The sequence below is a fragment of the Struthio camelus genome, chromosome 1 (assembly GCF_040807025.1).
Source record: "Struthio camelus isolate bStrCam1 chromosome 1, bStrCam1.hap1, whole genome shotgun sequence".
NCBI classification, from domain to species: domain Eukaryota; kingdom Metazoa; phylum Chordata; class Aves; order Struthioniformes; family Struthionidae; genus Struthio; species Struthio camelus.
This window is the reverse complement of record NC_090942.1, coordinates 47,783,130-47,808,914: the sequence shown is the minus strand read 5'-3', so window position 1 is coordinate 47,808,914 and position 25,785 is coordinate 47,783,130. Positions and strand designations below refer to the sequence as shown.

The window sequence follows — 25,785 nt, the reverse complement described above, 5'->3', positions numbered from 1 at the left end:
GCCTTCTCAAGGGCTCAACAGAGAAACACAGGAGTTCCAGGAGCCACTCAAGCATTACATCTGTCACAGAAACTACACTATATAATTTCTTCCAAACTAATTCCAATCTAAATTTTAATATTAATCCCTTCTCAATGAAATCTCAGTTTTGTGAGCTATGAAGAATTTATTGTAACTTAGTAATGCAGTTAACTAAATAGCACACTAAGACATAACATCCAATAATACCTCATTGGTCTGTCCCCACACATGGGACATAACAACCCATTCGGTTGTAATAAGACACCATAGATACACATACTTATGTGTACATACAAAATTACTAGATTATGAAAAAAATGTGGGTACTTCTCCTGAACTAACAAAGTATATAAGCAGATGTTCAGACTAAAGTATAGTCAAATGTTAGATGCTTCACCTGCTCTGGGAGAATGTTTAGTACCTGGCCAGCTCAGGCAAACCACCTTTCCAAACATCAATAGAGAAGCTGGATATTAAAAGGAGTGCAAAGATATCGTGGACCTGCTAAGAAATCAAAGTATCCATGGGCCTTGGCTTTTTTGGTTTTAATATTCAGAAAAGTTCAGTGCAAGGAATATTGCACCTGTTAATGATTTATAATTTCTTTCCTAACATAATACACGTTTCTAGGCAAAAACTCAAGTAAAATTCATAGGAAAAGTGTGAACTACACTAAGGATACATCAAAACATGCTTCTGAAAGCAATTTGTATTCACATCACTACATACCCCAATTCGGAAGCCTTTTTTTTAAGTAGAACATTTTCTTCAATTTGAGATTGACAAAGTTCCAGAAAACTTGATTCTGATCCTTTGATTCTTTCCGTTGTGAGTAAAGTGCAATCATTTAAGTTTTCTCCATTAAGAAACTGTAAACTATTAAGGACCTTAAATAGAGAAGACCTTAGAAAAGAGAAAGGAAAAAGCCATCATTAGCTTTATGAAAAAAACCCACCTATGCTAGAACTCCAATTTTATTGATACAATTAGATAAAGATATAGAATGTTATGATAGTTCTCTATAAATTTTCATATATTTGTTCTTACTTCATATTTTAATATATTAACTACAGGTATTTTCTTTAAAAATCTCAAAACTGATATGAAAAATCACTTTCTTAGCAATTTTTCTTCATACTTTGTTGATATCCAGACCACTGCTGAGACACTGAGGTCACCCAGTGAAGTCAATGAAAACAGTCTCAGTTCACTGGGGCTAGCGTTTCACCTACTTAAACAACAACAGAAAAATCTGACATGTCTGTGCAAAGGCACCTGCAATGCATTTGATCAGTAGGCAACACAGCAAACTAAACCATAGGATTAAGATACAGCACTGATTTTGCTGATGCGTTTAGAGACCTTGATTTAAAAACTGCACAGAATGCAAAGCCAGCACTGTCAGTCTTATCTTCTTCTTCATTTGCATAAATCTCATAAAATAGTAATAAATTTAGCCTGACTGACAGGAAAAAATCTATTGGCAATTACAGAAGTGCTATGTGAGGGGAAAATAGTGCAAAAAACTGTGTGCACAATGGCTATTAGCTCCATACATTCATGAGCATCAACAGTATACATGAGCATCTTGTGCCTTAAAAGAACTGATCTCAGTTTCTGTATTTACACATACGGAGCTTTTGTTGATTGCTATTAACTAGATTGCATTCAGTTCACCTCATTAAAAAAAAGGTAGCTATCAAAGCAATTCATTTTAATTCTTTCTAAGTATCCATTAAATATATTTACATATTTACACATTAGGTGTATTTAACAGTTACCTGCCTGGATTAAAAAATAACCCTATCAAGCACCTCCTTTAGGTTATTGTGAAATATAGTCTAGTACTGCAACTGTTTCACATATTTCATATGTCAGTCCAAATTTATTTAAAGTTGTAAGATTGTAAAAGTATTAAAATCAGTATGTCAACACTCAATATTTTCATTAAATTAGTTTTAAATAACCCAAATGAAAGAATGTTTATTGCTCCCTTTTTATTAAAAAATGATAACGTGGTTTTCAAAATGTTAGAACTCCCTATTTCCTGCAAAAGTAAAAAATGATTACTTAGTTCAGACTATAACATCAGGTTTCAAATCAGAGAAAGTTTCTATGACTGAATTAGAATATTCCAAAATGTGGCTTAATAGAATAGAATGTTGGTTCATGCAGATACAAAACTTTCCTCCTTCATTGCCCATTCATGTAAGGATAACACTATCTGAAATACATTTGCAATAAAATGATGGTTTTAGATAGACAGTCTCTTAACACAGAGAGGAATTACCAAAGCTGATGCTGAACGGTGATACATTAAAAAAAAAAAAAAAGTGTCATATCATGTTGATTGATACTGGAAGTATTGTGTCTTAGAGCTATGGGATCTCAGCACTAGTTTTTCCAGCTGGGTTTCTCCTGGTGAAGGGCTGAGTCAATATTTCATTTAGTGAAAACTTCCTGGTGAAGTTCTGTCACTTAAGAGGCTCTATAAATCATTATGGCATTGAAATACATTCCCCTAGGAGTGCTCAGATTGATCCCAGGGTTTAATTTTTAAAGAGCAATTTCTACTACTTCACTTTTGTTGGTGTTATCGCTGGCTGGACATGAAAGTACAAAACCGATTGGGAAATTTTACAACTAATTCCTTTGTTGGTATCAAGGGGTTAGGTAAAGTTCACTAGAACACATTGCCTGAAGTTACGGTCAATGCTGTATTCAGCAAATCCATATTCTATAGTATCGCATACTTTAAATCCTCTAGATAAATGAATCTCTTGTTTAATCGTAAAAGTTCTATTGGGTCAAACATCTAAGGGAAATCTAAAGTATCAGTTCTTATACTTAAATTGGAATTCAGAAAGGTTTTCCCCTCCAAGTTACAAGTGAAATAAATTAGTTCTGTAAAACAGTGGAAATTAAGGCAATGCAAATGGGAACTTAATATATTGTCACAGCCACTGAATTTTACTCACAAAACTACATCCAATAACCATGGGAGTGCAAATAGGTCCCTTCACTTAAAGAAAAAAAAAATATTTATAAAGTTATCTTTCAAAAAACTTGAACATTTCTAACTAAAAAAGCCAAATATGTTTTTCCACTGAAATACTAACCAGAAGTTTATACAAAGATCTTTAATGAAAGATATATTTGTAAGTTTTTCTTTTTTTTTCGCCCTCTTAATACATTGCATCCTCTAGAGCACAAATGCCCCCAATTTGGCTGTCTTTATACTCAGGCAATCCAAAATACTGCCTTGAAATTATACAAGGAACAACTTAAATTTTAAAAAATAGTTACAGAAATGAGTGTCCAAGTAAATATTTGTAAAAGCGATCATTATATGCTACTATTAAACACCTGGAAGTAGCTCTGGAAGATCCCATATACACACTACTTCTAGGAGCATATTTCTGTGGCTTGAAAATAAATTGTTCAGAAGGTGGTAAATTAAGAAAAGGAAATAAAAAATTCTGATCACTAATAATAATTCTAAAAAATAATTATATAAACTGTATATCCCTCCATTTTATGACAGCACTTTTGGCAGAAATGGAATGAAGAACGTTTCTACTTGCTAAACTTAAAAAACAAACAAAAAACTTTACTAATCAAAAATCTCAATCATCTATTTTAATTGCATCTGAAATGAAAGTCTAATTGTTATGTCTTACTTTGTATCCTCAGAAATATTTTATTATGTTAATACTTTCCCAAGTAAATACTTGATTTCCTTAGCTGAAAAAAAAATAATGATTTAAATTCTTATTGATTAAAAGCTTAATGGAATCACAGTAAGAGTTCACTACAAGAAACAGTCTACCACTTCAACACGTGTCTTCTGAAACATCACCTAAAAAACTAAAATTGAATTTTTAATTTGTCATTCTGCCCTTGAAATCTGCGGACTAGGAAGTGTTAACTCTCAGGGAAGTGAAAGAACACTACGTTAAATCAAGACTGCTACTGTACTTCTGATGATCAGTCCTCCCAGACACCTTTAAGTTTACAAGGTATTGGCCTATGTACAGGGTTTCACACAACCAGATTCTCAAGAAATCAGCAGACTTCTACTATAATACGGAAAAACTGTACAAACATCCCATCTATGTGCCTTTTTATTAAATTCTATCACAACTACTCATTTCAGAGACTGTGATGACTGAGCCTCAATATACATAGGAAGCTTCCTTTCTGCCTTTCCAGATTTTATGTATGCACATGGAATAGCCTCTGGAACCAATTCTCCAAGTTTGAGATACGTACTGTATGTCACCGGAGGGGAAAGAATAACACTATTTTTACGCCTGCATCTCTTGTAATCATAAGAACAACTAACTTCTGTTGTCAAGGATCTCTCAGAAGAACAACAACAGCAACAACACTTAAGCTTCAGCTACTAGAACGCAATCAACCATTACTTCCCACTTCTTCTTCTTCTAAAAATTTTCCCTTTAAAGAGGCTAAGCTAAGGATTCCTCTATGCATTCACTACAGATAGGAATGTACTACTGCTTTTCAAGTTGCCATAGCAGCAAGTCTTTTAAGCAGAAGATGGATGAAGTGATGGAAAGGAATAAACAAGAAAATAAAAAGTCAACAAAGCAAAAAGAGAAACACTACAAGGAGCTGTGGGATGGACAGTTAGTAACTGGTGGTTCTGAGAAGGACAAGCAAGCAGTACAAGAATATTCAGATTATTCTGATTAATCAGAAAAAGAAACAAAAGAACATTAAAACCACTGTAGGACTAAAGTAAAGGAGAAAAGGATGAATGGATGGTCATAGCTCTATGCAGATACTGTAATGAAATGCAAAATAAGGTAATAAAGTTTGCATCAGACAAAACCTCAGTCAGAAGGCTAAAGTCACTGAAGATAAACCAAACGTCGTAAACCGAGACGATAAAGGGGAACACCAGAATTCAGGCTGAAAAAGAAGGTATTGTGGACAAATCAATGGATAAAGTTTATAAAATAAACACAGTCACAAACAGGGCATATATCATCTTCATAATTTCTACATTTACCTTAAGAAAAGTACTCACTTAAGATAGCACTTAAACAGCATAGAAAACTCACTAACTTATGCCCAAGCTTACAATTAAACAGCACATTTATTTTCCTTAATTAGGAATTACAGAATCTTATACTGTATTTACCTTTGAATGAAGTAATGCTGACAGAATTTTCATGGAAGAAATGCTACCTTTATTTTACAAATACTGAAACTAAGGCAAACAGGAGTTAAATAACAAAGTTCTGATAGAGTCAATAATGTACATATAAGCCCTCTTAGGATAAACTTTAAATTTTCCTTTTAAAAATACAGGTTAGAGCCACTAAAAACACTGATATCCCAGAGATATGAATAATTATATGAAGGCATTTCATATATTTTTGCATTTAAAATTTAGCCTTATAATCAATTATTCAGAAAAATGAAAGGCGATTTCTGAAAAGCTTTTTGGTAGTTATCACTTGAATTATCAAAAAAGTATTCTGTTAGGAGCTGACAAGGCTTTCAGTTATTCAACCACATGTAACACAGTAAATCTGCCAATTTAAATTTATACGCTGTTTCAGGAGAACAGAGATGAAGCAATATGTATACTGCAAAATCTCTGAGTGATAAACGTCTGTACCAAATCAGCTCAATACATATTCCTATTCTGTGAATGGAACAGAAAATACTGAACTAAAATGTCCTAATTAATCTTTCTAAACCTATCACATAAAAAAAAAAAGTCTTAGAAGTATTGTATTTAGATGTCATGAAAACCTTTAACAAAAAAGATAAACTTGGGAGAAACCATGGCATGCAGATTTGGCAAACAACCTTTTATTAAGACTCCAAATACCAGGCCGAATATCAAGATTTCCATTTAAACAAAATGACAAACAGGAGTTCTTAGAAAATAAAGATCATAAATTCAAATTTATTTGTTCTCTTGAATAATTCTCTTCCAATTTGTGTTAATGTTTGCACGTACCTCACAATTTTTTTGTGTATACCTACACTGTTCTTTTTCATTTATTTAGAAGTGCCAAACTCTACTGTATGCAAAACTTACAAGGTAACATTTGCTTGGCAAGGCAAACACCAAGAAACTCAAGGCATAGGAATGTGTTTCATGAGAGTAAAGAATCAGCTGTTTATTCACTGGTCCTTTCATAGGGTTTTTTTCAGCTTTTTCTGGTGGATTAAAGAATGGGAAGGAATGAAGCAATACTTTGGCAGACTAATATTAATCTATAATGCTGTAATGATGCTTGCAAAACAGAAACTGCGGAAGCTGTTGGGTTTTTTTTTTTTTTTTTTAATTTAACCTCCTATGTTCCTTAATTATAAATTTTTGAAAGTAAAAGGACTGGAAGATTCACAGAGAAGTTTCTAATGGCGCTTTTGCCTTGTGTTTCCTCAAAAACTCTTTGGTTTTTCTTTGCTCCCTTTTTAATTTGAATGATTGTGGATAGAATTTTTTGCATTTAAGCTCTGGAACTGGAAATGGGCAAAGGAAGAATTGCGGTGAAGCGATTTTGAAACCATTAGACCTGACACAGCTCAATTTTCACCCAGGTCCTTGCACAGATACATTTGAGTAGAGTTGACTCTGCACAAAACAAGGAAACAAAAGATATCCTTTATATATATTACCACCATAAATATAGATGATGGAAATGTTCATCTATAGCTTATAAAAAGAATGGATTTTTATGTCATCGTAGACGCTGTTGGTACATTCTTTGTCTAGACATTTATTGACATTTCCAAAGAAAGGTAAATTTATGTCAAATTAATGAATTAACCTATATATTACCTCAAATTAACATCAAACAAATGTAGTTCTGCCAGCAATCTGGGTTATGTTGTGATACTTCTCCAGTTTCTTCTGGACAGTTAGCTCACTTAAATTAGATCTGAGTTTACCCTTTGGATTCGTTTTCTTTGCTATCTATTATACACTAATTAGTATTACCAGATCAAACCCTTGACTGTGACCAATATTTCATGCCTAGTGGTGGCGGGGAGCCTTGGAACTGATGCTAACAGTTAGACCTTTCCCAGTGACTAGCGGAATCTGTGGTCAGCTTCTCCTATTTTCTGTTCTGACCAGACAGGCTAGCCTTTCTCATTTCTCTATCAGTTCCAGATTATGGCCAACAACTGTTTAGACGGTGGAATATATTTCGCTCCCTTTTGGTTATGCCACAAAGAATTCAGAGGATAATAAGCATGGTGGACCTCCTCACAAAACTATCTATTTCTGATCAATACGTCTCTTCTTGTTAAAGTATCAAAAACTTCTTTCCCTTCACTTTGGATGACTTTTGCTGCAGAAGGCCACCATTTTCATCTCCTTTGCTCTCTCAGAACACTGTTAGTTCGACTCCAGGGTACGTAATTGGCTAGTCTCAAACGTGTTAAAATTTTCTGTATGTATGTGTTTGCTGAGAAGGGAGGAGAGGGATCAGGAAAAGGTAAAGGGAGTCCTTTAAACAATACACAATACTAAACACAGAAGAATTTTTTTTGTCCTGGAATCTATCTGAACTCACGACAAGACAGGCAGATATATGATGGCAGACAGGTTTAAGAGAATAACGGTTTGGAAATGAAGAAGTAGTCTTAACTCCTTTGCTACCTGGACTACTTTCTGTAGATTTACTATTATTAGGCCTGCAGCGGATGGACATTTTCAACAACTCAGAAGAAATCTCAGGTCACTAATCACAGAAAAATAAACTGAAGATCAGCCTCATATTTGAAATTAATCACGGATGTAAGATAATTCATATTTAAAACAATGCATATTTTTCCAAGATGGTAAACCATACTGGCTCTCTAATTCCTCTCATAACTACATATTTATATATGTCTTTGTATTAATGCAGAGACATAGAAGAAAAGATTGGTATTTACAATGCATAGGTTTTTCTCATTCACAAAAGTTCAGCCCTTTGGCTCAAATTAAAAATCTCTAAAATAATAAAATTCTTTTAACGTTATGTCACATGAAAAATTATTAAACCTTTTTTTTTCAAACTGTACTTCCATTAACACAAAAATGCTGGTGCACCTACATAACTATCTATACTGTGCATTGCAAATGTTGCCACAAATCTAGAAAAATTACACATCAACTTTTTAATGCATAAAGGCAGGTAAAGAATGATTCCGGACACTTATTTGGTGACACAAACTTAAGGTATTTGGACTAAAAATGCATTTTACTAATATCCTCTGATTACTATTTAACTAATTTAAGAAATACTTGCTTACATCTAGATTTTGGTTAATTTTCATTTTTCTATTTAACAAGTCAACTTCCTTACCTCCAGTTCCTTTCATGGAGAAGGGGATTTCCACTGAGTGACAACTCACTCAGTTTGTGGCAGCCATTTAACCATGTAATGACACTTTTAAGGTCTGTATTGTATTAGGAAAGAAAATTAAATATCAAGTTGAGCACGGAATCATATCATTTATACTATATCTGCTTAAAATCCATATGAAAGCAAAAGGTACCAAAACTATGAAGTACTACAAGCAATTCTGCTATACTGTACAGTTATTAGTAACATCCATGTTTGAAAAATATTTATATCCTTTATATATTAGTATATACTATAAATAATATTTGAACACTCAGACTCAACTTTAAGTTTGTCATTCATTTTAAAAGTTCTTGTTTGGATCGAGTTTGCCTTTATTTTATGGAGTTTTTTTGTTTGTTTTTAGACAACTCACCTGACAAGCGGTTATTTTTGAGATCCAGTTTTTCCAGAGATATACATGAATTTAAAGGTGCAAGCTCAGTCAAACTAAGAACAAAACAGAGCAATCTTTTCAATTAAAACAGCAGTAGTTCACAAAGAGGCAGGCAGCAGAGTCATTTGCAGTTATGGGAATATACTCATTTATATGAGTAAATATTCATTTAGCTATCCAAGGTGCTAAAATTAATTACTGAAATTCCTCCTTTAACTTGAAAGCATTTCTTTGTCTTCCAAGTAGCAATAACTCAGCTCAATTTTTGATACTTACTCACTAATGTTTTGTTTTATTTGGTAAACATTTTATTCTGTTTTTCTTATATTGAATTCTGAGGATCTGCAGTCTTGTAAAATGTACAGATGATTCAATTAGCTTTCCTTTAGGCATCATAACTAGCATCCATGTAACAAAAAGCCCTGATTCTGGAAATGAAAAAAAATCTCTTTTTCCTCTTTCTTTTTCCTCTATTTCTAATTACTCATAGTAACTGAATCACAATTGAATTTCTTAACAGATCAAGGCTGCACTGTCCTGTAGGTCCTTTTTAATGTTTCCTCTGTCTTACTAGCTCTGTAACACAGTGCGAGACAGCTGCCAGCTAGAGAATTGCTCTTTTTGCAAATCAGAGCTTTTCTTGCACAGTAAAGCAGCAAAGCAGTGGGAACGCTATGACAAAATTCACATTTGTAGCATTGGAAAGTACATATAAAGAAACTGAGCTGATATTCACCTGGACAAAGGCTATCTTGGACCATCACAACCATTAAAATTAATAGTATTCAGTGTCCTTAAATAATCTGTTTACCTACAAACTTACATTGCTGTACCTAAGAATATGTTTAAACCACTCAGTCAACTGCAATGCTGTTTCCAAATACTGCCTTTCAGATTAAAAAGTTTATTTTATCATAAATAAGAACAGGGGATAGCAAAAAGATCAGTCAAAAAGACAGTCTTCAAATGAATCCAGAATGTTTATGTACAAAAACATATTAAATCCACTAAATCTGTTTAAAAACACACTTTCAGGTAACTTTTTTCATTTCTGTAGCAACGAGGCCTAAGAAGCACCAGAGAAAAATAACGGCGATGTGTGTGGTCACTTCATAATTGTTAATTTTAAGGGAAAGTAATATTCTTTGAGGGTAATAAGTACCTGACTTTGAAAGCTATAAATCGGAATTCTTATGGTCAGAAACGTGACCATGTGAAAAAATGAAATCTACTCACTCAACAAACTTAAAACTGGTCAGAGACAAAAATGCTCATTTGCTGCCGAAATGTGTGACTATATCCTGTTCTTCAACAGAGGCATTTCAACTGAAAGACAGAGAGTTGGATTTAATTCTGGTTCACAAATTCTGAACTAAGTTTTGATTGTAGATTCTTTATTATTGTTGAAAATGTGCATATAAGCAGGATAAAAAAATGCATTTAATTTCCACATTCAGTTGACAAAGAAGAATTTCTATATGAAAATGTAACATTTTAATTTTAGATTTAGAGAAACAGACATGAAGTCAATTAAATATGTGTCACTACATTTTAATGTTTTCCACAAACTATACTTTAAAATAGTCCTGAGTTTAGTCCTATTTAGTCCTATTATCTCCCGGATAATCTTCCAGGGAATCAAATGAATATGAAGCATTAAATCTAAAAAGCATTAAGCCTCATGAATAGACATGGTACTACAAATATCAGTGTTTGAGCAAAGTTTCTCACGACCAGTCAATAGTATATAAATATATTTAATATTCATAACCGCTGTCAATATAGATATCAGTGGCAAACACTATGGCCACACAAACTAAAAAATCCATGAGCAGATTATAGATTCACATATTCCCAGGAAAATAAAGGTTGTACTTGGCACAAGCGACTGAAAAATAATTTTTGCAATATCTTTTTTTCTAAAAAAAAATATTTCATTATCTTTTGATCTACAGTGTGTGTTAGGTATGTGGATCTTTGTCATTTTATGCCGTGATGATTTAGAAATCCTATTTAACTGCTGGACTATCCCTGTCTGCTGCTGGCATTATGAGAGTTAAACCTTTCCCCCGTCATTCTATAGCTCTCCTTTTACTGACATTCTTTGTTAATTTTTTTCCTAAGAAAATTCAAACCAGAAAGACAAAGGACATTACTGAAAACTCAATACTACTTGACCTTGTCACATTAGCCCTGGGCATATGAGAGATATAAATTACAAAGAAGACACAAAAGTAAAAGATATTCACAAAAAAGTAAGCTACAGCTTCCTCTTTCTGCTCCCATTTAAGGTTGTAGTAGGACAGGGCATGACAACCACAGAAATTTCAAGTCAGAAAACAAGATTTAAGAGACTAGAAGAGTTGTAAGCATGCACCAGAGAAAATAAAGATTACATTTCAGAACATATATACCAATTACTGCTCAGAACGGTCCAAATTTTGCTTAGTGTCTGCTTTTCCCAAGAAAAAATTATCATTGACGTTAATGAGAGGTTAGCAGGAAAGAGGGCAAGATAATTAAGAATGAATTTTATATTGATTGAGATATTTAAGTAATGCTCATATTTCTTCTGCATTCTTTAAAAATAAGAACAACATTTTTGTTTACAATATTCATCATATCTACAAGAAGCAATCAAACATAACATAGGAACTCTGTCAGTCAGCCACTTGTTCCTTGAATAGTCTGGCAGGCAATACTTCAACAGTATTGTCCATGGCATCAGATTCTTAGAGATAAACACATCATCAGAAAGGAATTGCTGCAAATGTAAAAAAAATCCAGTCTTCTAAAGAAAAAAAATATATATATATCCAAATATAACTTTTTCATGATTGATTGAATTCAATATCCAGTGCCAATTAGTTTTATCAAAATGACTCTGGAAAAGTCATCAAATCCTCAAAATACAATAGCCTGAAGTGACAGTGAGCTCAACTCTTATATCGGAGATGTTGTTTTAAAAACATAAATGTCCTCTAATTTAAACAGCGAGAACAATACATATTAAGAAAGTAGTGAGCCGATCTTTTAACATTTCTATTATAAGCTGTTTAAGAATAGTATAAATGCAGCTGCAAAACATGCTATAAGCAACATGTTCACAAAGAATATGAATCTGGCCAAACCCCACCTCTCAATCCTCCTCCAAAATGGAATTTTTGTTCGTTTTTTGCTCATTTCAATTTTTTAAATTAACTTCTTATCTACCACCCTTACAATATCTTACATATAACAAAAAATGAGCCTTGCCATATGAAAACAGAAATGTTAAGAGAGATAAATTTGTGTATTTTGAAATTGCACATGAAAGTGTATTGGCTATCTGAACCGTAGCTTAATTTAATGTCTCACTGTAAAACTTTAATATGAAGAAGAAATTAGCAAAGACGCTAAATAATTAAGCTGGATTACAAGTAACTATAAATACCATAGGACCTTTTAATACACATTAAATATGTATTAATTTTGGTCCTACGGGAAAGGTTTTATTTCTCCTACAAAAAAGTGTTTACTCAAATAAAGAATAAAAGTGTTCCTTTTATAAACCAACTTAACGCTTGTGTTCTCCAGCTGCTATAAAAGAGAATGCAGATCTTCATAGCACCATTTCTATCGTGATAAAGTCAACATCATTGACTGCAAGGATTGAGATATGCTTGGTATGTAAAAGCCACAGGAAAACACGCTTTTTGATAAAAGCGGTAGTGGTGAAATAGCTGCCATTGGTATATTTGAAGGAGCGTATCAGCATGTGTTATTTAGCTCTACTGTTGTTTTACTGTAAATTTAAAATAGAATTATTTTTTATTTTGGAGTTTTTTCTTTAGCTATTTCTGGTTTAAGATATAGTCAAAGCATCTCAGAAAGAGAAAACCTGTAAATTAGTGTAAGACTTTTTTTCACAGTACTTTACTTTTAGAAAGAACACAGATTCACAGCATTACCATTATACGGGCTTCCTGCAATCACTAAAAAGGAAATGGCACTCAGTGCACACTCAGAAAAAAATATCGTCCCCAAAAAATCACAAAATTGCACTAGATGTAGGATAAAAGTAAAGAAACAGCTTTTCTTTCAACAGCTTACTCCATTACATTCATTGCTTCTATATAGAACATCGAGTTACTTATGCTCTAGCAGACACATATGGAGCTGCTTATAAGCGTACATAAAGTGAGTGTAACAGAGCAGGCTACTGAAATGCCAGGAATTTTGAGGCTTTTAATCTGCATTTAAGGCTATCTTGTCCTGCTTGCCCACAGATTCAAGATAAGCTATAAACAAAAAGGAAAAGGAATTTTTTTTGTTGTTTATTATCAGCACATCTCATTTGCTGATGCATAAATATGTGTTCTCTCCCAGTTTAGCAAGAGAAATTCAACTGACTAAACATTGCATCTCAGCTTGGCTGCTGGAAAAGCAGAAGCAGTGCAATGGAGAATAAAAATTATAAGACCATGGGATGGGTAAGTGACAGAGGGTCCATCTACATAGTCAGTTGAGCACAACCTAGATCCAGAGGCTGCACTCCAGCTATGTCTGATACCATACTCCTAATTTTGTTGTCTCCATGGCAAGCACGTCAGGCCTTCAAGCAGTTTTGAAAATAGCTTATGATACACAGTGCAGCCACTCCTCAACATTAACAAAAACAAAGCGGAGAAAATCTGCAAGAAGATATAGCCACACTAGCGTGTGCTCCACGGGAAGATAAATAAAGGAAAGAACACGAACAGATAAAACAAAAAAAAATCCCAAAAAGCACAATATACAAAACAATTTGTGAAATTCATGCATATAGCCTTATATTCTTATCTAAGATTCCAAGTTAAATTAATATGGATGGTTCAGAATCTAACGCTAATAAGTAATGCTCTCATTAGTCACAGGCAGGAAGCACTTTCTCCATCCAAAAGAACAAAAATAAAATCATTAAAAACTTGAAGACTGAGTTCTGATATATTTACAACTCAGAGGTCACATGCATGCTACTTCATTAGAAATGACCTGAAAACAATCTGAGAAGTTATATAAAATTTATATATTCAAATAGTAATAAATTTTCCATAAATAAGAACATCCTTTATGATAACTGGATTCAGACTTACAGATCCTTTTCCTCCCAGACTCACAGCTAGTTGACTTTGTCACATAGGATGGAATTCATCAGTTCAAATGTAGATACCTACACGTGAGCTGGTCATCTAGACTCTGTAAAGAGTCAATGAAGATGAACAGACACTTGTAGGATGTAATTAATCTCAAAGCAGACGTCTAAAAATTGCAGATGAATCACACTCCAGAAGGATCTCCTTTTCTTCACTAACTATAACAGGAACTGTGAGTGATTAGTTCAGAAGTAGGTACTCTTAAGTGTTTAAACAAGATAAGTCGTATTCAGAATGAAACTGACAATATGGAAAAAAAACATCAATTCATACTGATTTACTATCAAAATCCATTTTCCTACTAAAACATAGAAAATTATATTCAATTACAACAATAAGGAACAATTATAAGTTAGGAGAAAAGAGTGGGAAGAATCAAGATTTTGACTCTGAATACCTGGTCATTCTAATTCCATAAACATAAAGATCAGTTCACAAAACGTAACAGAAAATTAATTACGTAGTCCTTTAGTGCATGGTCTAGTTTTATGCTTTTTGTCTTGATTCATCCTTTTTATTTTATACTTTTCAAACTGAACCATAACAAAAGTCAAACAAGCAGTACTAAAGCTTATTTTTTGGGGCATTAACACATCATGTATATGAAATAAAAACAACCTAATGAACGTTGTAACTTGTACTCTTTAACTCCAATAGCTGCACTTAACATACCCTTCAAAGTCTTTTTTGAATAAGCTGGCTGTGAAATATGAAGTTCGACAGGGATACTCTCAAAACAGTTGCTAAAGTAAGGAAAAAAAGAAGCCACTATGTTTTTAATAATACCACAATGCTCAAAAATTATTTTCATATAACATTTAATAGAAAAATTTACTTTTCATAGTTACTGCTGTTCCAAATTTTCTTAGCTAAAAGTGGCCAATGCCATTACTTGTCAATACATTTTTTCAAAGAACTGGACAAGGTAATAATATTTTTAGCACGTTCAGAAAGATAAGTGTTATGTTAGTAAACACTGTATCAATTTTGTTAAATGGAAAAATGTTTTTGTTTACCTATTTTGAGACAGTGAAAGAACCTGCAACAAAGGCAACCAATATGAAGAAAATGTTCTCATAGAAGAGATGCTATTGTCATCCAAATACAGTTCTCTTAGCAGAACGTGATTTTCCAGTCTTGGAAGCTAAATTGAAAAGAGAAACTTATTTAAAATTAATATCAAATTAGAGAAACAACAATGGAATGCTTGCCAGATTCTTTTCATCAATCATTACTAAAGCAATACAAGTAAAAGCACACTTTGGACGTACGTATCATTTGCTTATTATATATGTATCAATTGTTATATATAATTTCTACATATCAGCTAGTAAATATTTCTCAGTCTTCTACGTAGACTGAATAGCCAGCATAATTTTTTAAAAGGGCTCGAAAGCCATAGTCTTACAATTTTATTTCTGCAGTTATTTGCTGCTTATTGAAAATGGTTTTCATCTCACATATTTAAGAAAGAGTCATTGTCAGTAAAGATAATTAAGTGTACAGTTAGCAAACTAGTTTCTTATTTTGAGCACTGCAACACACACTTCAACTTTTGAAGAATCAGTATTCATGAAATTAACCTAAGTTACTACTTCTCTGTAGTGACAATAATATTTTGGTACATTTTAAACAGAGAATCAGCATTGCATAATGCAAACTGAAGACTATCTGCTATAAACCAAGAAGGGAACTATAATCACTGTAGGGACAATTTTTGAAGGGCCTAGGAGCAAGAAAATACTTAACCATAGCACTAGCCATTTGTGTCTAAAAAAAAACCTCTCTCTAAAAGAAAAAAAAAAACACAAGCAAACAAAACAGCACATGATCAACATTCTGAACAACATTACTGGTAACAAAGAATTATGTACAATAAACACCACATTTAATTCAAAGCTCTTTACCTCCTGGAGGTTATTGCCTTGTAACTTCAGAATTTGAAGTAGGCCACTATTCTCAATGCCTTCAACCTGCGTGAGATGATTAAAAGAGCAGTCTAGGTGCATGAGAGTAGGCGCTTCACAAAGACCTTTTGTACTGATTAACTGATTATGATCCACAATTAATTGTTGAAGACTTTTCAGTGATTCCAAACCACCTAGGTGAAAAAAGAAAGCTGTATTAAACCACATTGAAATAAGAAATTGTTGGTTTCTCAGTATCAAAAATACTCTGAAGTTGTGATATACTCATATTGCATAAAGTAACAATTACTATTAGTCCCGTACAATTTTTTAAAATTATTACTCTATTTTGACCCTTTCAAACAGTACTTTTTCTTATGCTTAAAAGAACAAGTATATGTAGCTTTACAATGTGTACAGTTCACAGATTTCTGGCCCCATTAACTAGGTAATAATAACAGTTCATAACCCGTCAAGCACTTCTGTTGGAAGAGAATGTGATAAGCTACACTTACTATGCTAGAACGTTTTATAACTGCTATTCAGAACCCATGGGCTTTGTGAAATGCTAACAGCCCTCTTAAAATCAGTCCTAAGAATAGAAATAGCAATTCCGTTTAAATGTTAATTTTCATTATTTCATTTTAAAAGGTCTTTAGAAAGTTATCGGAAAGGTGAGAACAAACTGTGCTAATGGAATATACCTAGGCCAGCACCAGCACTATTAACATGAGTGTGTCTTCTTTAAGGAACTGTGATAAAACAATTTTTATGATGAATTTATAGAGAAGTCTAGTGTCTAAGTATAAAGCTATACTGATATAGTCATTATACTCATAACAAGCCTACTCCTGCCAGCTAGTGTAGAAAGCAAGAATGTGTGATATGTCTCGCACAAAAAGACACAAAGGAAAAGTTCATGTCAGTGTCCATTCCTTTCAAAGAAAGTTTCCCAAATCATCCTCTTACAACAGTAAAAGCAGACACTTTGTGATGCTAGACGATCTGTAACAACTACCTCTCTAGAGCACTGATGTATCTAGTTGTTTTGTGTCCAAGTACTTTTTTTTTTTAAACTATACTTGGCAGTAAAGCTCCTTTGAAAAGGGACAAATGGGATCTAAAAAAGGGACTTCCTCCATTTACTTTTTAAAAATTACTTCCAGTAATTTTTACAAGATCAAATGTTTGATGTAATACCCTGTCTCATTTTTACCTCACTCAAAGCCTCTCAAGTTTGTATAAGAGACTCAGACAAGCTCTACAAAGGTGAATCTGTCTTTGTGATTATCTTCTGAGAACAAGCTGGATTATGAGAGCAGCATGCACCATAGATTATTTACACTATGGAGGAGGAAGAAAAGATGAATGATAACAAAAAAATTGGAAGTAAAAAAATTAAACGTCAAAGTCAGAATTATATTAAAAAACAAACAAAAAAGAGAGCTTTGAATCATAGTAACTTAGAAAAGGAAAATATTTACTGGAAATAACACATTCTCCTGAAAAAGCATTAGATATTAAGGAGATATCATCCTAGACCTAAAACAGATATCTCATATTGTAACTTCCAAATCAAGCTTTAGGAAACAATATGCAAGCCTTTGAAATTCTTTCAGAATAATTAAACACGCCCATGACATACTATCCTGGCTGCAAGATCCTGTTCTGCGGTGTTTTTCACGCTTGGAAAAAATTAAAAAGGGAACTAGCACCATCTAGCGATCTCTAAACAATTTCATTGCAGACTAATAAAACTGACAGCTTCCAAGACTTCTTCACAAAAGCTGTTTCCATTTTTACATTTCTATTTTGAAGTGATCAATACTGCTATGCTGGTAAGTGAAAAAGCACCGAGTTATCATGGAGTGGGAGACAAAGGATAGACTACACACACGATAAGCAGAGGCAAGAAGTTAATACAGGACCTAGGAATTTCTTAGTTTGCATGCTGCACAACGCACTTTTTTACATCTCCTTCTCCCCATGTGTCTTGTTTAATTAGACTGTATGTCATTAGGAATAGCCATGCCCAGGCTGCATACAATGGGATCTCGATCTATTTTGGATGCAATCCAATCAATATATAAGAGGTAGAAAAATATAATAGAAAAGGTAGTATCTTAGTACTTGTTCTACATATATGAAACATTAAAAATAAGCATGAAAGTCTTCTGCACATTTCCAGAGGATACTGTCTGCTTTACATACGATGCAGCACACAACAGCTATGCTAGTATACGGGAAAATGCATTTTGCTGAAAAAGTATACGGTTTCTACAAGATTTGTGGAGACCCTTGACATAAGTAGGTCTCAGCAATTTGCAAAGAACGCAGTTGGACTCTGTTAGTGAGGGAGTCTACCTTAGAGGATCAACGAAGTTAGGAAGTAACTTGCAACAGAGATAAATGATAAGAGAAGAGTGAAAGCTAACACTGAACATGATGATTAAAAAAAAAAAAAAAAACACAGAAAAAAGCCCAATTAAAAAAGACCTTGATGGGTTTTCTTAAAACAGTAGGTCCAAAGCAGCTTGAAGAGCATCCCTGCATTGAGCAACATAAGAAATTTTACAAAACTCCCAGCATACTTCTACAAGTTATTTTTCTATGAATTAAGCTAAAATGCTGCTTTTTATGTGTATAAGAAAACCCTAGAGTATAGCATCCATCTTCCAAATACATACACTGAATTTCAATATATTACAAATGCTATTACATAGTTTGTGACCATGCATTATTAGGTGGACATGCATAACTGAGACATAAATTTTCACACTTCTACCTTTATTTTATGGGATTCTGGCAACTCTCATTTTTCCCCAACTGATGCTATATTTTAGTGAAAAAGAATCATAGTATGCTTGAAGTTTCCTACAATAAGTTATTAAAATAGAAGTATTATAAATAAGCCTTACTTCTTAGGGAAGAAAACACCTATTATTAAGCCTGAATGAAGTAAGTGTAACCAACAAAGAACACTGCACAGTGCTGCAACTTCCAAAACATAAAAAAAAAGAATAAAAGAACCTAAATGAGATAATATAAAGTATTAAATAAGAAAATAAATAAAAGAAAAAGCTGAATCAAGTTACACTATTCCATTTTTATAAGAATCTTGCAGATATTATTATTGAATGAAGTATATCTGAAAAAGAATCTTACAGAGCATTATTGACCACAAGGACACAGAAGAAACTTCTTACAACTGGTTTATTTCATCAGATCACCTTAAGATATTGATGTGCTTTTACAGTAAATATTAGTATTCCAGAACCTTTATTCTCAGGACTGTTCTCAAGTAATGTAAATTATGTTCACAAACATCAGCATTTCAAATTTTGATTATTTTCACTCATTGGCAAAAGATATTAAAAATATCAGCATTAAACCTACTAAATCTACATGAGGGTTTGTACGTATGAACACAATTTCTTGAATTTTTCTATTTCCTCCTCACTATGCCCTTGATATTTATCATGGGATTGCATTATCAATCTTCATATTGGTTCAGTCTCCTGTTTTTGACAACAGAAACCATTTTTTTAAAATAAATCTCATATGTGAATGTGTTTCATTCATCAACCTCAAAACTGTTTTATTTTATTTTCCCCCATCCCGGTAGTTCTCCACTATACATATTTTAAGGAAAATTAAAAGTCTAAATTAAAACAAAAAGTCAAAATAATATCTTTTCCACTGTCCCAACTCTGAAATCTTTCCAAGGAATATCTCCAAATTGAACACAGGCCAAGAACACAACTAGAAATCCACCTTTTTGAGTTTCCCAAACAACTTTTCAGTTTACATAAAATGAATTACTTCATCATATGAAATTTTTCTTTCTTGCCCATGAGGACATGTGATTTGATTTCAAAGGTAAAGCATCTGAAGGTTAATCTCTGTTGAAATGTCTGTATTTTGGTGCCCTTGACAAATCCCAGAGTATGCCACCTACCAACACCCCACTCCCTATAGCCATAGGAAGACTGTTAAATCTAGTTCTGTTCTATCTGCTGTGCTGCCTTCTTGGAGGAAACTTGCTCCTTTCAGCATTGAGAACTCCCTTTTAAGCAATGATCTGGCAATTTTCCTTTATTCGGCTGTTAACGTTTCTTTTTAAGGACCACTAAATGGTCTTACCTCCCTACATGATTCCAAACCCAAAAACCTACTTGCTCCACTTACATAAAGCAAGGCCCTCAGTTATTTTCACTGCACTGTAGTTTCCAGCTCTTCAAAGTGTCAGTGAGAAAACACTCTGGATCCTGATTACACCTATATAAAATCTACAAGGCCCACAAGTCAATATCTTTGGCTTGCCAGCAGCTGCGATACAATATTTGCCCCTTAGGCACTTTACATTCTCAAAGACAGTACAGGCAGACAGGTGAATACCTGTTCTGTATATGAGAAATTCCTGGCTGGTCAACAGAAAACATCTATCTCCTGGCACAAAGTTTTCACGTAGTGAGGCATCTGTTGAGTGATCTGGGGCCATGGGAATTCTAACTGGTTGACTGCATGTTAAAAGATACTTGTTAGGTCCTGGCAACTGTTGGATCTAACAAAATAAAACATGCTGCCTCCATAAATAAAATAGGCACAGCAGGTATGCCAACACCTAAATGAGTCACACTACTGTAACCTTAGACTCATTCTTTTTTTCCCAGCTTTGGAACAATCAGTAGCACTGAAGAGCCACAGTGGGAGGGAAGTGTGGAACAACAGTTTGGAACTGGAACGGGCAGCATTTCAGTAGAAAGAACAGTTGTGACACAGCGTTAGCACAGTCCATCCACTCATACAAATAATATGATTTGCATATACCTACTTACTGTGTCAGTCATAGGAACATGCTGGAACTCCCTGCAGTTGCAAGGCCAGTCTCTGAATGATTTGACTTTGTAGATAGGCTGAACTCAGGCTACTCACGTATTCCAACTGAGCTGGTGCAGGTGATATTAGGGGCTCTTCTAGGAAGGACTGTAGGTCTATTTGCCTGACAACAGCTATATAACATGGCAGATGGAATATATGGCAGTATAACTATAGAGCAAATAAATGTCAAGTTGACCGTGCTCTAAAACGTAGATGTATTCCAAGTCTGTTTCCTCATTCTTCTCCTTGGGCTTAGCAGTTGGCTGGCCCTGAATCCAAGCTGAGCATAATACTGAATGTAAACAGCACAAATATGCTTTTACACAAGTTGGAATAATTTTTCATAATTTTCTTACCAATTCGAGTGATTCTATTGCTGGAAAGTTCAAGATTTCTGAGATTTCTGCAGCCACCTAAGCCACAAACTGATGAAAGAAGGTTCTTATTCAGAATGAGAACAGAGAGATTTTCTAGATTCTCACAGTCTATGAGCTGAATGTTGTTTTCCTGTGACAAAGAACAAGAATATTAAACAAGCAAAATAGCAGAGTAAGCATACGAATATGGTAGACATTATCACCATTGCTCATTTTTAACTTAAACTTCTAGCTAATAGTAAGGGCATTGCTATTTTTTTCCATTAGGAAAATAAATTGATGAGTCGTAAAAACTGCTTGTGTGTCCACTGCAACAGAACAAAGAGATATCTCACATTGCATTCTGTCTCCAACAACGCCCAGAAGTTTAAAGAAATAGTATAAGTAGTCAATGATTGGGTGCTCCTTCCCAAATACACTTTCCTACCTACACAAAGTCTGGGAGACTGAACAAAAAACTGCATAGAAGCCATCACATTTACTAGATGCTAATGAAGATAGGTATGACTTTGATAGAATCCGATCTATTAAAAAGCAAAAAATTAATGAATAACTCCCTTTAGAGGTATTCTTTGGACACAAGCATTAACATGCTTTTTAGCTAATATTCTTCCCCAAAAAGCTCTTGCTCTTTTTTACATCCTCCTCAAGCCATTTTAATAGTGCTTCTTCTGACTTCTCTTTTACTATTTCCTGCTTTTAATATTTACTTCTCTTATTCACCTGCAGATGCCCAAAGAAAACAACAACAAAAAAAATATTAAATTCCCTGCCCTTATAACAAGTCAGTTAAGCCCAAGAGTCTAATTCCTATTCCAGAATTAACAAACTGACAAACTGACTTGGTTTAGGTGCTAGCTCCAACTGCAGGCATAGGTACACAGAGGTTTCCTTTGGAAGCCATAACACTGATTCCTGCCTTTGGACAGCCCCTTCACTTGTACAGGTAAGGCAGAGCAGGGAATTGATATGGCTTAAAAGTTAGTTAAAAGGGGCAATATCAAGTAGGAATTAATGTCCAAGTGAAGCAAAGGGGCAGCTACTTTAACTATGCCAGAAACACCCATGAAAGAGTCTTGGATTGTTTCAGCTGTTACAGAAAAGACTGTTCCTTCATTTAGGTTGAACGGAAGAAGACTGACACGTTAACTGGAACGATCAAAGTATAAAATATTATTCTTAAAGTATTATTAATATATATTGTTATTAAAGTATTAATAAAGTATAATTAAAAGTGTATCTTCTAAGAGGTTTTGCCAGAACAAAATAAAAACACACTTTGGAAAAATAGGATTTACTAAGCAGAAACATTCAAGACTTCTGTAAATAATACAGGCACATTAACTTTCTTGTGAATGGGTAGCGGCAAAAAAACTCAAATCAAAAAGGCAAAAAGAGTTGCTTGATATAAGTTGTCAAGTTCCATAACTGAGATGTTATAATATAATAAATAATAAAATGTTTTCTCTGGTCATTAAGAGAAACTTAAATTGCCATGTAAGATGCAAGAGCGTATCAGGTATCCAGAGATTATGCCTCTAGTATCAGTCATTATACTGACTGTATACATGAGTAATTTTAATGAATATTCAGGTGTTTGCTGCAAAGGAGTACCTTTCTCCTACCCACTCCTGCTAAGCTGAGCACCTACTATAGTCAACAGCATCTGCCCAGTCATGAATCAGAGCGACTGAGGTAAGGAAGATTTATCACTTTGTCATAGTAATGTTGTTACAGTACAGCTATTCATGATCAAACCATAGGAGACTAAAAGTCGCGTGTATGATTCTATCTCTGAAAGCTCTGAAGTTTTATAAATCTAAGCTATTTTCCTTTCAAATGCTACAACTATTACAGTAGGTAACAACAGTCACCTTGGGACTCATTTAACTATAGGTGGCTACGCAGACATCTACAGCTGAAGCATCTAGATTTCCTTCACAATCTACTGCAAGAAATAGGTGCATCTGAAAACTAGCCATCTCATTCCAACGAGAGCGCTCAAACATAACAAAAAGATAAGCTACTATTAAAATACCTACATATAAGTGAATTTTAATTTAGTCACTCACTTTTAGAAATCTTGCTCTGTATGTACATTAATTCAGACCAGCTCTATTATGTATCCAGCTGGACCCAACTGCATAACTGCCAGAACAGCAAAAGTGGCAGTTCTTCCCAAGTTATAATATAGAATCAAACGTCCTTGGTACCTCCACATTGATATACTTTAGGTCCTTGCAGTTACTTAGTCCTTCCAGTGCAACTAGTCCACAGCGTCTGAGAGTCAATACTTGAAGATCTGCACATTCGGATAACGTAGAGAGGCTACATTCTGGCAAATCTTCGAGTGTCAGTATTGTGACCTACACGTGTTTAATAATAAATAAGATTAATTGTTGCTATATTTACCACTCATTACACAATTTTATGAGCAAAGTTTATTTTCTATTCTTTTTTAAGGCCAAAACTACATTTTATGTATACCTTAATAAAATGTAAGTAACTAATATGTTAATTCTTTCATACAAAAAGGATGGCAATGATGGGTTTGATCTGTTAATTAGGAAATGATACTGTAAAAATCAATCAGTTTGATTTCGATACCCATCTAAAAATAAATATAAGGGATAAGCTATTAAACATATTGAATTTGAACAAATGGAAGATTGCCACTAAAGCAATTAGTACTGTGGATTTTGTCCCATTACAGTCCCATAAATAATGACTGAATGTACAAAAATAGACCAAAATAGTTCAGACTAAAGGTCTATCCAGCATAGCATGTCACCTCAACGGGGACAGCAAGAGCAGAGCCAGCATACAGTGATACTCAGTAAGTGCTGGGAACCAAGAGGTGTTTTTTTAAGGCAAAACACCATCTGTAAGTTGATCAGCAACGTCTTGCTTCTGGGAAAGGCTCGTCTTCTCCAAGTTCTAAAGAGGGCTAGAGGAGGAGGAGGTGAAACGCAGCTCTGGATACAAAGGCAAAACCTTGCGAACTTAGCAGAAAATGGGACCTAGAATCTCATGCCTTTTACAGAGTCACTGATATTGTCAATCATCCGAAGACTGCTACCATGCCAGTCTGCTCCACAATGCTCACAGAAATTCAGAGGCCTGTATCCTACATCTGTACAGAGGATCTCAGAGAGTTGTTGCTATAACCTTCCCAACTCTAATTTCTTCCTCATCCATTTTTCACAACAGCCTCCTGCTGATATTCAAGTAGTATAGCATTCGACAGAATATAGAAGCCAGCACTTCCCATTTTACTCTACCAGCACTTCCCATTTTACTCTACATCTTTTATACAGTTACCTGCTGCAGAGTGCTCCAGGGGCCACTATGAATGATCTTTTCTATACTTAATGGAGGCATCTTGCTAAATGAACTTTTCCTTGGCTGTTTTTTTTTAGTTACTTTCTTTCTTTGATCTTCTCCATATATTTTAGACCACGGCTTACATGTCTTCATCCAATTTAATCTCTTCTTTTCAATATCAGTAGGAAGAATTTCTAGTCTATTAGAATACTTAGCTACATCCTGAATTCTGTCCCAGTTCTCATCAACTTTCTCATTAGAGCCTTCCACTAGAGAAACAGCTGTCTTCGCTGTTTCAGACTGAGAAAATTGATCTTTGATTTCTCTATTACTGGCATGTGGCTGGGCATTCAGTGGACTACTGTTTATATTATTTATCATATTTTTTACCACATCATTAGCTCTAAAATCAACAGATTCATTCTTAGAAGTACATGTAATTGTAACTTTACTAAGATCTCCAGTTTCTGAGTAATTTTCTTCTGTGCATATTAGTGAATGTCTATCTATAGTCTCATTATATATTTGAGAAGAATGTTCCTTCTTCTCAGACCTTAATAAATTTGGTATTGGCAGTGTCAATTTTCTTTTTACTGGAATCATCCAACTACTTGTTTCATCCATTTTTTCAGTTTGATTTTCTTCTTGTTCCTCTAGTTGTTTACTCAGCTCCTTTCTCTGTTCTGTTATTGCGTTCGTATTTTCCATCCATTTTTCCTCTGTTATGTTTTCTTCGTCCTTTTCTCCATCTTCATCCATCATAGCTCCTGCTACTTTTAATTTTCTCTGTTCTTCTCTTCTTACTTGCAGCTGCTTTTCTCTTTCAAGTCTCAGGCTCACTTTCTTTTTCTCATATTCTTCACGCCTCCTCACCTGTTCCAAACATTTCTGTCTTTCCAGTTCTTCTTGTCTCTTCTTCTCTTCTTTTTTTTGCTTCCTTTCTTCCATACGCTTCTTCATTTTTTCCTCCTTTTCTTTCATTTCCTTCTCTATTTCTTCTTGGATATCCCTTTTCCTTTTAATTTTATCTTTCCATTCTTTTAAGATGGGAGCATATTTTTTATGGACTAAAAATGATCTAAGTCTAGCTTGGATTTTCACAGCTGCTGCATTCTGTTGTTCTGCCAAGCGTTGTCTTTGTTTTGCTTTCTCCTCTTCAAAGGCCTTTTTCTCCTCTTCCATTTGCAACTGTAGTTTCGTGATCAGTTCCTAAACCAAAACAACAATTGGGATAGAGTTCAGCCATTCTGAAAAGAAGACAGGTGTCGAAATATATTCATTCTTAAGAAGCACAATCTGGTGTATTCCCTGTTACAAAATAAC

At 34.1% G+C, this 25,785-nt stretch overlaps 1 protein-coding gene across 1 annotated transcript in view; it reads right to left on the bottom strand.

The window, feature by feature from the left end:
- The window catches only part of LRRIQ1 (leucine rich repeats and IQ motif containing 1), a 123,056-nt gene that overhangs the window by 87,990 nt on the left and 9,281 nt on the right, over positions 1-25,785 (bottom strand). The window contains exons 8-15 of the mRNA XM_068936546.1: positions 24,460-25,671; positions 23,352-23,504; positions 21,118-21,268; positions 15,881-16,074; positions 14,990-15,117; positions 8,779-8,852; positions 8,364-8,457; positions 751-924 (exon numbers count right to left, since the gene is read on the bottom strand). Of these exons, the coding sequence (XP_068792647.1) occupies positions 751-924; positions 8,364-8,457; positions 8,779-8,852; positions 14,990-15,117; positions 15,881-16,074; positions 21,118-21,268; positions 23,352-23,504; positions 24,460-25,671 (2,180 nt within the window). The remainder of the gene's footprint in view (positions 1-750; positions 925-8,363; positions 8,458-8,778; positions 8,853-14,989; positions 15,118-15,880; positions 16,075-21,117; positions 21,269-23,351; positions 23,505-24,459; positions 25,672-25,785) is intronic.